A 12,811-nucleotide genomic window follows, 5' to 3' on the forward strand; every position below is an offset into this window, starting at 1 on the left:
TTGACGCAAACAAAAAGAAAGACTAATTATCTTTATTTAAAGCTAGTGTGGTTCCCAAGTCGTACCTATCAGACTATGATAGATTTTTATTTGAAATCTTGGTTTCATGTTGCTCAATATTATTTTGTTTTATCGATGTTGTCCTTCATTACATTAAACTGAGATTTACGTAAGTTTAAATATAACTTTTGTGAGTGAGTTTTTGAGGATATTTTTGTGTTATTTTTTAGATTAAACTGAAATACAAATAAAGTTATATTTCGTTTTATCCGCCCTAAATTATAACTCTACAAGACTAAATAAAATTAAAATCAACAGTAGTGCCGTATCATTAAAGTTCTGTAGGTTTTACAATACATTTTAAATCAATAATCAGTGAAGTTATCTCCAAACTGTGTGCACCGAATTTTGTAGGCGAAAGTACCAAATTAACTGAACCAGAAAACATTTCATTTACAATCGTTCTTGTTTTGGCTTTCCTGTAAAATTAGCATTTATGAGTTTATGATACTATTGAAATAGGGGTGCGAATTACGTTTCCAGTTCAGGTATTAAATTTAATCCATTCCAGCGTATCTTATAACGGCTAGACATCTGGTGTTTATTTGCTGTGATTTGTACAACTGCTCTTATTTTTGAGATTCAATTGTGATGCAGATATAATGTAGGTTTTGTGATTTTTTTGTATTACAGCAACATATAGAGAGCGAAGTAAGGAACCTAGAGCATTGGTGAATTTATAAGTGGTTGATGGCGTCTTCTGTGACTTATTCATGTAGTAAACTACTTGTAGAAGCACAAATGTTATTTCTCTGAACCAAATAAGAAATCTGCAGAAATAAAAAATATAGAGCTCACCTTGAGATTCGGTGGTAACGTTACAGAATTGACAGCAACCATTGCTAATGATATATTTTGGATCACAAGATGGGTCGATGGGTGGACAAGTTTCTTGATTGGTGACGATACTGAATTGATCACCTATTTTTTCGCAACTGAACGTTGTGCAGTTGTCTGGCGATTTCCACGTTTCACCTTCCTCTTTCACTTCTCCTTCAAGAACACATGATGCTTGAATGCATTTACCGCAGCACTCGGTTTCGGATTCTTGATATTCCCAACCCTAAAGTTTTTCATTTGATAAATTTCGACTTTTTTCAAATGCTATCATGTCATTTTTTCATCAGAACGTATTATTTTTATATGTATGTGGCATTTCTTGAAGTTTATAATCTAAATTTTAAACGGAAATTACTACGTTCATTTAGATTCGAATAGAATTAAAGAATTGGTTGTCTGAATTACGTGATGAGGAGGCGTAAGATTTTTAGTCCAGGAGGAATCGGCGCATGAGTACTGAAAACTATTCCAATTCAATTTTTTTGAAGGATCCTCTTCAAATGGCCCCACTGATGATATAAATGCATGTTGCCATGGGGTAACTTCGTGCCATATTGTTTAAACCGAAATTGTTTAAACAATTGCAAGGAATTGTTAGTTCATTTATAACCGGAAAAATCCTTTTTATATTCTTTATTGAAATACAATAAAAAAGATACTTTCGATGATAAAGTTAATATTTTTAGAGATATGAATTTTTAAAAGTTCGAAAAATCTCAAATTCGGATACTTTTGATCTATGAAAATTTATTGAAGAAAAGTAAAATAATTTTTTTTAATTCTTCATACAATTGTTACCAATATACCTACTAGAGATTTAAAAAAATTAATTGTTTATACTTGTTTTTTTATTGTTAATTTCAAGCGCTCCCAAGTAAAAATCGCTTTTATTAATATTCGTATTTTTGATGGTTCAAAAGTACCCAAATTCGAGATTTTTAGAACCTTTAAAAATTCATATCTCTAAAAACATCAACTTTATCGTGAAAAATCATAGAACCTTTTTTATTTGTATTTCGATAAATAATATAAAAAAATTTGTCCGGTTGAAAAATAACAAATCCTTGCAATTGTTTAAACAATTTCGGGGTTGACTCATGGCAACATGCATTTATATCATTAGTGAGGCAATTTGAAGAGAATCGCATACAAAAATTGAGGTGGAATAGATTTCAATAGTCATGCGCTGATTTCTCCTGGACAATATTTTCAATTGCGCAAACTGACAAGCTGTTTCATGTTAGTCAATCTGCAATGTCAATATATTTTGGTTTATCAACAAGAAATGTATCTTTTAGAATGATTGAATTATTTTATTCGCTGTTGGATTCACAGGTTCTCAGATTCTGGATAAATCAATAAATACAAAATGCTTGAATTTACTCAATAGTGAAAGAGTGACGGATGCTGCTAAATGTTTTCAATACGTCAAGATTCCGTTAAGAAAAGTATAGCATATGGAATTTGAAGCAGTAGTATAAGCAGTACTTCATATATAATGTCATGTAATATAATGTTACAATGAAAAGCCAGTAATAACTTGGATTTAAAATCCAATTCAAAAGATAGTACAATTGATATTTATGTTATTACAAATAGGCTTCAAAGAATTATCAAACACCTCAAAATCAGTCACCTTCGAGATTTTCCAGTGGTGCGAAAGATTTATACAGATACATTAGTTACAAATAAAAAAAGTGCATTGGTCAATTGAATCTTGATGAGTTCAAGTTGCTCTCAAAAATTGCCTTGAAGAATATATTTAGTTGAAGCTCATAAATGACCTAGTGGATAAGAAGTAACAAATATTTTTTTGTATGGCAATATTTCAGGCTACTTTTGTGACTCTCGGATCCATAAATTTACGTGCATCCAAAGGACTAAATACGAAAAATATTCCTTTTCATTAGGCAGCTAATAAGAAAGCATAGGATACCTCCGTGGCGTTCAATGAATAGTTCCTTTGGTCCAAATGTCAAAAGACATTTAAATGGATTTTACACGGTTTTGTTAATCAATAATATACAAGGTCATCCTCCAGATTTTCAACAAGAAAATTTGAAAGTTGTTTTATAGAAAAAAATATATCTTCCTTTCTTTATCCTTTAGAGCGACAGATAATTTTGACATTTAGATAAAACAATCAACGCTCAATGCTTGATGTAAAGCAATTTCATCAGAAGTGGAAACGAAAAACTTCCATTAGTGCATTATTATTATACCAAGTTGACTCATAATATAGGAGGAGGTTTTAGAGATTTTACTCAGAAATATTGTCTGATGACTAAATCAAAACGATTTAGTGATTCATGAAATACATGAACCAGATAAAGACAATGATTCTGATAAAAAGCAATCTGAAGTATCTTAGATCACAAAGAAAAACATCAGCCTGTGGTTTGAGTTAGGAAGCAAATTGAAAAATCATTTCATACGATGTGATACGATGCTAAACGAGCTCTTCATTTCCCCTCAATCTGCGATATTTCAGAATTCTACAAGTGTTAAACTAGCATTGCATAAGGACTGTTCAAAAGATGAAAGCTACATCATATCAATCAGGAAAAAACACCTTCACTTTCTGAAAGTGATGACAGCGAATAAATTATTACATATCCATTTTTCGGAGGTTTCTTTGATTTATTTTTCTCCTAATCTACAATGAATTCAAAAGGTAAGTTTATTAGATGTTTTAAGTAAGTGAATGACTGAGCTTATAACATAATGGGCATTTTACACGATTTTATATAGGTCTATCGGATATTATGATTAACATCAATCATGTCTAAAACAAACAATTAGAATCGTACATCACGATGGGATGAATTATTATTAGTTAGAGTTATTATCAATTTTTTATATTCGATTGATCCAATGTTTGGTTTCTTGGTAAGTTGACTAAAGTTATGAGGTGGAATTTTTGATACAGAAAAATATTTTTGCCTTATTTACCTTCTCACAATCAGTTTTACACGTATGCATCGTTTCTTTGATTACCAGTTCGTTGTTGCCCTTGTCATAACATGTGAACGTTTTGCATTTATCTGTGGGTGACTGCCATGTTTCCCCGATCTGAAAATGCATTTTTATTTTGGAAATTTTATGCTCAAAAGAAAAATCCATATTACTAGCAAATTTAAAGTTACCTCAAACAAAATTATTATAACAAAAAAATTCCTTGGTTGTCATGTTTAACTTTATGCGGTATCGAAATAGTTAGTTTGTCCTCTTCCTTTGACAAATACTTTGGAATCTTCCTGGATACTGAGTTAAAATAGTGTAAGCAAAGATACTAAACAAATCAAAATGGGAAAAATATACTAGTTGATTAGCATCGTACTAAACATATTGAAGGCTCTTGACAGGGTTTGATAAGCCGATGTTCTAAATAAATTGAGCTCGAACGATTTATCGTCCTCACTTATCGACTGGTTTAGTATCTTTCTCAAATACCGTTACATCCAGTTTTCTGTCGATAGATACATATGAGAAAGATTTGAGCTCTACGCTGGTGCTCCTTAGGGATGCATCTTATTACCTATTCTCTTTCTATTGTACATCAACGATCTACTGAACAAAACTGTAAATCCGACTTATATTTTTGCCCACGATAGCACACTAGAGTCGTCGTTCAAATCAGCCGCCCTAATAATCTCGATTAACATCCAAATCCTTAGACAGGTACAGATCACTACCTTCATTACCGATTTTGAAAACATTCTGGAGTGGGATGGAAGCAATTTGATTGAGTTTTATACATGAAAGACCCAGACTGTCATTTTTACAAAGAAGGCTGGCATTGGAGCTCAGGATTTGGTCCTGCCTGGGCATAAAATATTGCCGTCACTGCAAATTTCCGTTGTTGGATGTTGAAGTTGAGAGCAAATATGTCCTGACATACTCATGTGGTCGAATTAGCCCGCAACAACTTCTAATTTTCTACAAAGCCCAGCTCGGGCCTGAGGATTCTCGACTTAATACAAAAGAGAATAATTCAACTTATAGGCGATCCAGAGCTTACCAGAAAATTAGATAACTTGGAGCATAGAAGCCTAAGCGTACTGTCCAACATAATTCCACCTAGAGAAGTATGAACATCGAGCTTATCTGCAGACGCCTAGAATGTTATTTTATCGAGACACCTTTCTTTGAAGAAGGGCAAACCTGTGGAATCAGCTACCAAAACACGTCTTTCCGAAACACTACAACCTACACAAGTTCAAGATGAATAACCACAGGCATCTCCAGAAGGCAGGTGCTACTCGAACTAACCGAGTGTAATAGGGTTTACCTTCTTGTGCTTGCTTTTTGCATAAAAAATATGGTATGGAATGTTATGTAATAGCAAGAGACGTCTAATTTCTATTTACATTTTTGTCAAGTAAAACATAATTTCATTAGTGAACAGAATAAAAAATACTGAGAGTGATAACTGATTCTCCACCACATATATCCAAGCAGAACCCCCAGAAAACAACAGTATGGCAGACAATACAAAAAAATAGAAAGATCCTGTTGGAGTATAGCAACGATGCGCACACTAAATATAATTGTGCCTGTGCGAAATGAAAATGCCAGGTAGACGGGAAACCAAGAGAGCCAAATTTTATTGCTCTTCCCCTTCCGTCTGAAGAGCCCCGAAGGATGACCCACCACGGTCAGTCCGCCACCAGCCCACGCGACAGCCAGTCGCATTCAGCAGTTCACATCCAGTTATCAGTGTTTATACAAAAGTGTTTTTTTACAGTCCATTCATTTATAATTAAACGAAAGACTTTTTCAAGTGCATTTTATATACTGCGTTACGTGCATACTTTTATTCATGTATTATTGTGCTTCATTTATGTATTATTAATAAAGTCAATCTAATAATACTTATTGTTTATTAACATTTAACAACAGATCCAATTATCTGATAAAACCAATCAAGAGAGCACTTTGAAGTTCCCTTGCAGAGCAACTAATACTCCTCGAATACAACATCATTATATGCATCCAAACGCTTTGTGCACTACATAGACGTTTGGATGCTTTGATAAACTATAGGTTCCTTGTGTTTGTGGTGACTGGAAAGCAAAACACGGATGGAAGTGAGAGGACTATTTCAATGTAAAGCAAACCGACCATTTACAACCAACAAAGAAATGTTTACAGCTACAATTAATTGAATACAAGAATAAACATAAATTGATGAAGAAAGTTTTTAAAAAATAGTATAAAATTTAATTTGATTCGATTATCACTTTTAATATAATTTTTTTACCAAACTGAGCCTGTGCATGTATATATAAAATTTTAGTTAACATGCTTACCTCTACTACATTATTATTGATTTTACAAGATTTCAAAATTTGTTTTTCGCAGCATTCACCCTCGACGGGTTTTATTTCAACAACGAAATTCTTATATGTTTCTTCTGGTATCTCGGGACAAGACGTAATAATAGATTTCACTTGTACCTGAAAGTAAATGATAAAAAAGATGTAGAACATTGATTGTCTGAAAAACTAAGTCTTATTGAAATGTGGTTCTCAGAAAATTATTTCTACACAAGGAAAATAGGACATGCGGATTTTGTACATCTTCACATAAACTGCAGCGCAAAAAATATTCTTGATACTAGAATTATATAATTACTACATCATATTTGTGAAGCATCGGAGATGTAGTTGTTTAATGGAATTTTTTGTATCACAGATTTGTAATAGCGATTTTAGCTTTTGTACATTTACCATTTCATTAATTGTGACAAATTTCATACTATCACGGACTACTAGCGATTAATGAATATTTTATTACCCTATTCATTTAGAAAGTATTACATTCATATTTAGCACCAACTTCCATAAAGAATTATAATCTTGAAGTGGTGTAGAATTATCTATATGATTTCTTTTGTACCGTATGGTCTAAATAGCGAATTAAGGGATGGTATCTCTAAAACCTCTAAAACTTTTCGGTAAACATTATTGCATAAAAGTATCAATGGAAATTCCTGAAAAGTTCGTTCCTAAAATAATAAGTGAGTTACAATTTTAAATGTTCTATAAATGACTAATGATTTTTTCTAAAGATATTAGGTACTCGAAAACTGTCCAGTAAAAGTTTTTGAAATGACATAATTTTAGAAATTAAGTTTTTGGATCCGTCAATTATGTTTTCAGGTACAATTTTGATAGAGTAACGTCTAGTAAATAGTCATAAACCAATTTTCAAAATTCAATTAACTGATTCCGAGATGAAACGTTTTAGATTTTTTTACTTTTGAAGAATTTTAAAAATTCAAAATGCGATACATGGCTTGCTCAGAACGAAATTATCTTTTCGACCATCAGACGAAAAGTCGATCTATTGATGGAACAAGATGGCGTTCATTTTAAGCATGTAGTGAGATAATAGAACACTTTAAAAATAGAACAAATCAGGAAGCTATCAACAAAACAAATTTTAATAGTTCTTCATAGGAAACTCCAAGCTCATGTCAACAATATTTGTCTTCCTCTTCCCATAGGTTATTATATCTTTTTGAGCATTATATTATATTCTGATCAATCATTTTTATGCAAATTATAACCGAAGAATCTTCATATTGCAGAGCTAGTTCTATATATTCACAAGAAAATCTTGTAGTGTTTATTTGAATACAGAAAGTCCAATAAGTTTCAGTAAATAAATCGGAGATTAACATCTACTTAAATCTACATTGTACTATCTTAAATTGCTCCAACTTACCGATCCTTCTACATCAGTACAAACATTACTTGTACAGTAATCTTCTGAGGTCCATTCTTGTCCAATTTCATATATCTTTCCATCGACAACGCAAGCAATCGGTTTGCAAGATCCACAGCATTTTTTAGATTCTGGAGTGGGTTCAACATACTCAAAACCTACATCACATTTCTTGGTGCAATGTTTAATCGAAGTTTGCTTTTGAGCGTAGCCACTGGTTGAATTTGTACACATCAATGTTGTACAAACATCATCATCCTTAACCCGAGATTCTCCTATCTTCTGAATTTTACCTGTGAAGTTAAGGTCATTGTTATATGCTACTGAAACAGCTTGGCCCTAATTAATATATTGTAAGAAAACTCCAGAAGTACCTGATGAAAATGTTATGAGGAGTTATGTTTTAGATATAAACTGCTAGAGCAATGATAACAAACAGTGAAAAGAGACTTATTAAAACTGTTTTTTTCATTGTTTTTAAACAATTATCATGGTATATAATAAGTCCAGTGGTAGAATGGACTAAACTGGGCTCTAATGAAATCAGATATCTGCAATAAAATGAATTGGTGTTGTTCAAAATTTAATTATGTACTATTAAAATAGATTTAACGTGAAATATTATTACAATTACCAACAAGACCTAGCAAACCCAACGAACAATGGAATTACCCTCCTTGTTCTACTTTCTTACTAATTAATTTCCAAATTTTAATCATTAATTCAGAATATCAGCTAAAAATATTGATTGTTATGTTACCGTCATATTTGCAAGCAACCCTTGTATAAGTAGGGCAGCATTCCTGATAATGATTTACTGCAACCAGCTCATAATCCTCGAAGTCTGAACTCTGTTCCATAAGTGGACATACCATCTTTTCACAACTTGAAATGTAGGCATCTGAAAAGTATCTATGGAAGTACAGTGATTGAATATTTTCATGAAAACTCACCGTTACCCTTGTTGTAAATACATGTACATTCTCTACAAGGACCGTCTTGCCAAATTTCATCAACATTCTTAAGAGACTTCTGTTTTTCTAAATCAGACAAGGGGCGTTCTCCACCATCTACGGCGGCAGCATATTCAGTCGTAACAATACACTGTTTGGGAGCTTCACAAGAATATGTCGGACAACATTTATCTTTTTCTTGGTTTACTTTAAGGGAATAGAATTCTGGACATGGAACAGGATCGGGACACCTTTCTTTTTGGCATAGCAAATTGATAATCGGACAGCAGCTACTATTTGTATCAATTACTCTCACATAACCTAAAAAATTAAATAAGAAATTATTCCAAAATTGTTTTTAGAGTATTAAAAGTTATTTACCTGGTTCTAGAACAGCTGGTGTAGTGAGATCAACATCGTCACATTCTTCCTTGGGTTTACATTCACAAATATAACTTTGACAGCCATTTGCCTTTGTTTCCAGTTTAGTAATCTGGTCTGTACCGCACACCAAAGCTTGCGGTGGTTCACAAACCGGGGCAAAAGTTGGTTGAGGAGCTGGAAGAAAATTTACATTCATAAATGAAATATAACATTTAGCATGGATATTTGTACGGGAGCAATTTGAAAATTGAGGAAGATTCGAGTCTTATGCTTACAGACCAACATAAAGTGAAACGAATAGGAGTAAAACGTGGTGAATAATTAGTGGATCTAATCGTAGCTTGTGATCAACCGTGAGTGAGATACGTCAGCTGCGAGGTACAATTACATGGAGTGTGGGCACACAAGTTCCAAAAAACCAAGTCACCAAGAAAGTTATAGCTTGTGGGATAGACAAACTGTGCTTGATACTGATGGTGCTACAATAAACTAACTCTGAGCGGTAATGCCAATTTTTTCAATATCTCGGTAAAATAGTCCGAAACACACACCGATGAGGGTTAACGTGAAAATTTTCGTTCTACAATGATTGACGTCAGATGGAAAACGCACTCAATAGTCCTTAATTTATTGAATTACTTTTATTCTCATCCACATTGTAGTCTTGATATGGTACCTAGAGATTTTTACCTATGTTCAAGAATGAAGAACTGGCTAGCAGCACAGGGATTTGACGATGACGAGGTTCTGCGTAGGTTTTCAAAGCTTGTCTGCATCTACAATAAGTTTCTCAATTTGTTTCTCGATTATGTCAAAAAGTAGAATTTCAGTCACGATTCTAGGTGCAACTAATCCATTTTTTCTTGTTTTTTCTTTTTATCTCGAAACGTTCCTTACTTTCTAAACGGTTTTCTTAATTCATTTGAAATTAAGTCATAAACATGAAAAACGTTGTTCAATCTTAGAGATAGTTTTTTTCATAAAAGCTACTCACCACAAGTATATTTTTCACAACAATCATCAGAATTTGAGGGAACTTTAACAGCATGATATCCTCTTTCACAAAGATTTGCAAGATCAGGGCATTGTTGAGTATCACATTTTAAATTAGTATCTTCACATCTACATTTCGTGCATTTATCCTTATTCCATTCGTCTCCTGGATGATGTCCTTCGTTGTCACAAGTGATGCATTCTTTTGGAGTTAAACATGTATTGTTTAATAAAACCTAAAATCATAAAATTTATAACTGTATCAAGCTCACGAATGTATTTATTACCTTTCCTTTAGGACAGAAGCAACCTTCAACAAAACTTTTTTTATTGTTTTCCAATTCGCTAGATTGTTTGATACTTTCACAAGTTTCTGGCTGCACAGGTCCGCAAGGAGAAAAGAATAAACCAGCAGGACAAGATGGTGCTGGACAGAGATTATTTCTCCACGACACGCAGAAACCGATTTTAGCACATTCTTTGGCATACTGTTCTAAAACTTCACATGAGTCTGTCGGGTCTCCTTCACAAGTATCTTTACGACACCACTCAAAGTATGGAGTTGGGTCTAACAAATTCGCACACTAAAACAGTATTCATATGAAGAGTGAACCATATTACAAACTCCATATTTACTCACTTGTCCAAATTTGTTTCCGTCTAATAATTGGCTACACGGGTCTCGTTGCCCTGGTAGTATTTGACATTTTTCTTCTCTTACTTCTTCCGGTGCACATTGTTCTCTATTTTGACCACCAGGAAGATCTTCATACAACCAGCTAAGTCCAAAGTCTTTTTCATCCACAGGTTTCTTGCCATCAGGTGTTCTGTAGTCATCCCTAGTATTACCATTACAATCTCCACATATACCTTCTAATTTACCAGCGTAAGTGTAAGATGGTACTTTGATACTTACTGCCAGACTTGGATATACAACAAATACCTAAAAGAGACATTTTACCGATAATGATATGAATCACATGAAAAATTATTCAATAGAATCGATAACTCACTTCAACTTGTACGTCAGGTAACACAATTTTTAAATCGTTTCCTTCTTTTTCGACATTTATAATTGGAGCAATTTCCACCATATCGACAATGGATTCTCCATCAACAATCAACTTCAATTTCGATTTTGATTGATCTCTCAGTACATGGATCTTATGCCCTTTGTAGAGAATAGTAATCTTTCCAATACAGTTTTCCGATTTCTGGATGGTGTTGTTGGTATTTGTTTTCGAACAAGGTGCGTTTGTTATCAATAGCTGTAAGTAAATATTTTTTCAAGTCGAGGCTTATATAGATGTATCAATAATCGATTTTAACAAATCAATCTAAGATATACAGGGTGTTCCGTAGCTAATCTATCTAATCAAAGGGTTGTAAGAAAGGATCGAATAGTCTTGGATAAAGTGACTGTTATATTTCATTGTTTGATGCAGTTCTACAGCTTGATTCCTTATATACAAAGCGCTTAAAAGTAGCGAAAAGTTCAATATAATTTTCATTGTCTGTTGGTCAGTTCGTATTCACAACTTTAGACTTGAGAAACCGTTGTTAGGCTTGAGTTCCAAATGTTTCTGGTCTAAATTAAATGAATAAACATTATAAAATAATTTAATTGCTGTGGGATATATTCAAATCTCTCAATAAATATTATAGATATAACATGTGTGTCCAGCTTGAAAGGACTAAGAAGTGTTCAAAGTGTTAGACGTTTCTTTTATAGCTACACTCGAGTAATACTAAAGAAAAATTTTGAAACAGTTAACATCGATTTATTGTGGTCTATAACTTAATTCGTGCGGTTTTTTTTGAAAATTTGAACCTTTATTTAAGAGAAACAGGTACAATAGTATTATTCAAAGTATTGAATCCCAAAAGAACTGCGCCGGCTTGGCAGCCAAGAATGAATCAAGCCAATTTTTGATATCTTGCTCTGACGTAAAATAAACAAATGATAGTCAGAAGGGGCAAGGTCTAGGCTATAAGGCGGTTGGGGTAAAACTTCCCATTCACTCTTTTTCAAATAGTTCTTAACCAGAATAGCAACGTGGGACCGAGTGTTGTCATGATGGAAAATTATTGTCTCGTGCCTGTTCTCATATTCCGGGATACTGCTCTCTTCAAACGGATTAATTGTGTTCGATAGCGTTCTTCATTGATGGTTTTACCCGGATTTAGCAGCTCATAATACAGCACACCCTTCTGACCCACCAAATAGAGAGCATTACCTGCGCGTCATAGATATTCGGCTTTGCCGTTGAATTGGCTGGTTGGCCGGATCCATTTTTCAACACCAGTAACAATCCGATGCAAAAATGATTTCCTTCTGTAGCGTTCCAGCAGCATTTCGGACATGCAGAATCGCCTTTCGACTCAATTTCCTTGCTTTTAAATGTATCCAGATGCTTTTAAACGTTTTGAAATGGCTGCTTGAGTGACACCCAGAGATTCTGCGAGCTCTTCTTGTGTTTGGCAACAATCTTCATCGAGTAATGCTTCCAGTTCTTCATATTCAAACTTTGTCTGCCCAGGACGTTCATCGTCTTACAAGCCGAAATCACAACTTTTAAATCGTGCAAACCACTTTTGGCACGTTCGCTCAGCTAGAGCATGTTCACAATAAATTTCCACCAAAATACGATGACGAAGACGTACAATAACATTAGTTTTCCAACGCAGGTTTGGAATATTGGAACGATGTAGTATTATACATCTCTTATCAAACCGCACGAATTAAGTTATACAATAGAGGCTTTCGAACGAATGAATATTCATGTAGAAAAACACAACAAACTGCTAAATATTAAGGTTCTCATTTGTTGGTAAGTAGAAATAAGCAT

At 33.6% G+C, this 12,811-nt stretch overlaps 1 protein-coding gene across 1 annotated transcript in view; it reads right to left on the minus strand.

Annotated features, from left to right (window-relative positions):
• Window positions 1-12,811, minus strand: part of LOC130448812 (hemocytin) — a 79,492-nt gene that overhangs the window by 5,025 nt on the left and 61,656 nt on the right. The window contains exons 53-63 of the mRNA XM_056786343.1: window positions 10,976-11,230; window positions 10,603-10,905; window positions 10,250-10,546; window positions 9,964-10,198; window positions 8,967-9,143; window positions 8,586-8,906; window positions 8,393-8,533; window positions 7,633-7,925; window positions 6,213-6,359; window positions 3,853-3,972; window positions 859-1,123 (exon numbers count right to left, since the gene is read on the minus strand). Coding sequence (XP_056642321.1) covers window positions 859-1,123; window positions 3,853-3,972; window positions 6,213-6,359; window positions 7,633-7,925; window positions 8,393-8,533; window positions 8,586-8,906; window positions 8,967-9,143; window positions 9,964-10,198; window positions 10,250-10,546; window positions 10,603-10,905; window positions 10,976-11,230 — 2,554 coding nt within the window. The remainder of the gene's footprint in view (window positions 1-858; window positions 1,124-3,852; window positions 3,973-6,212; window positions 6,360-7,632; window positions 7,926-8,392; window positions 8,534-8,585; window positions 8,907-8,966; window positions 9,144-9,963; window positions 10,199-10,249; window positions 10,547-10,602; window positions 10,906-10,975; window positions 11,231-12,811) is intronic.

Source organism: Diorhabda sublineata, chromosome 9 (assembly GCF_026230105.1).
Source record: "Diorhabda sublineata isolate icDioSubl1.1 chromosome 9, icDioSubl1.1, whole genome shotgun sequence".
Classification (NCBI taxonomy): Eukaryota; Metazoa; Arthropoda; class Insecta; order Coleoptera; family Chrysomelidae; genus Diorhabda; species Diorhabda sublineata.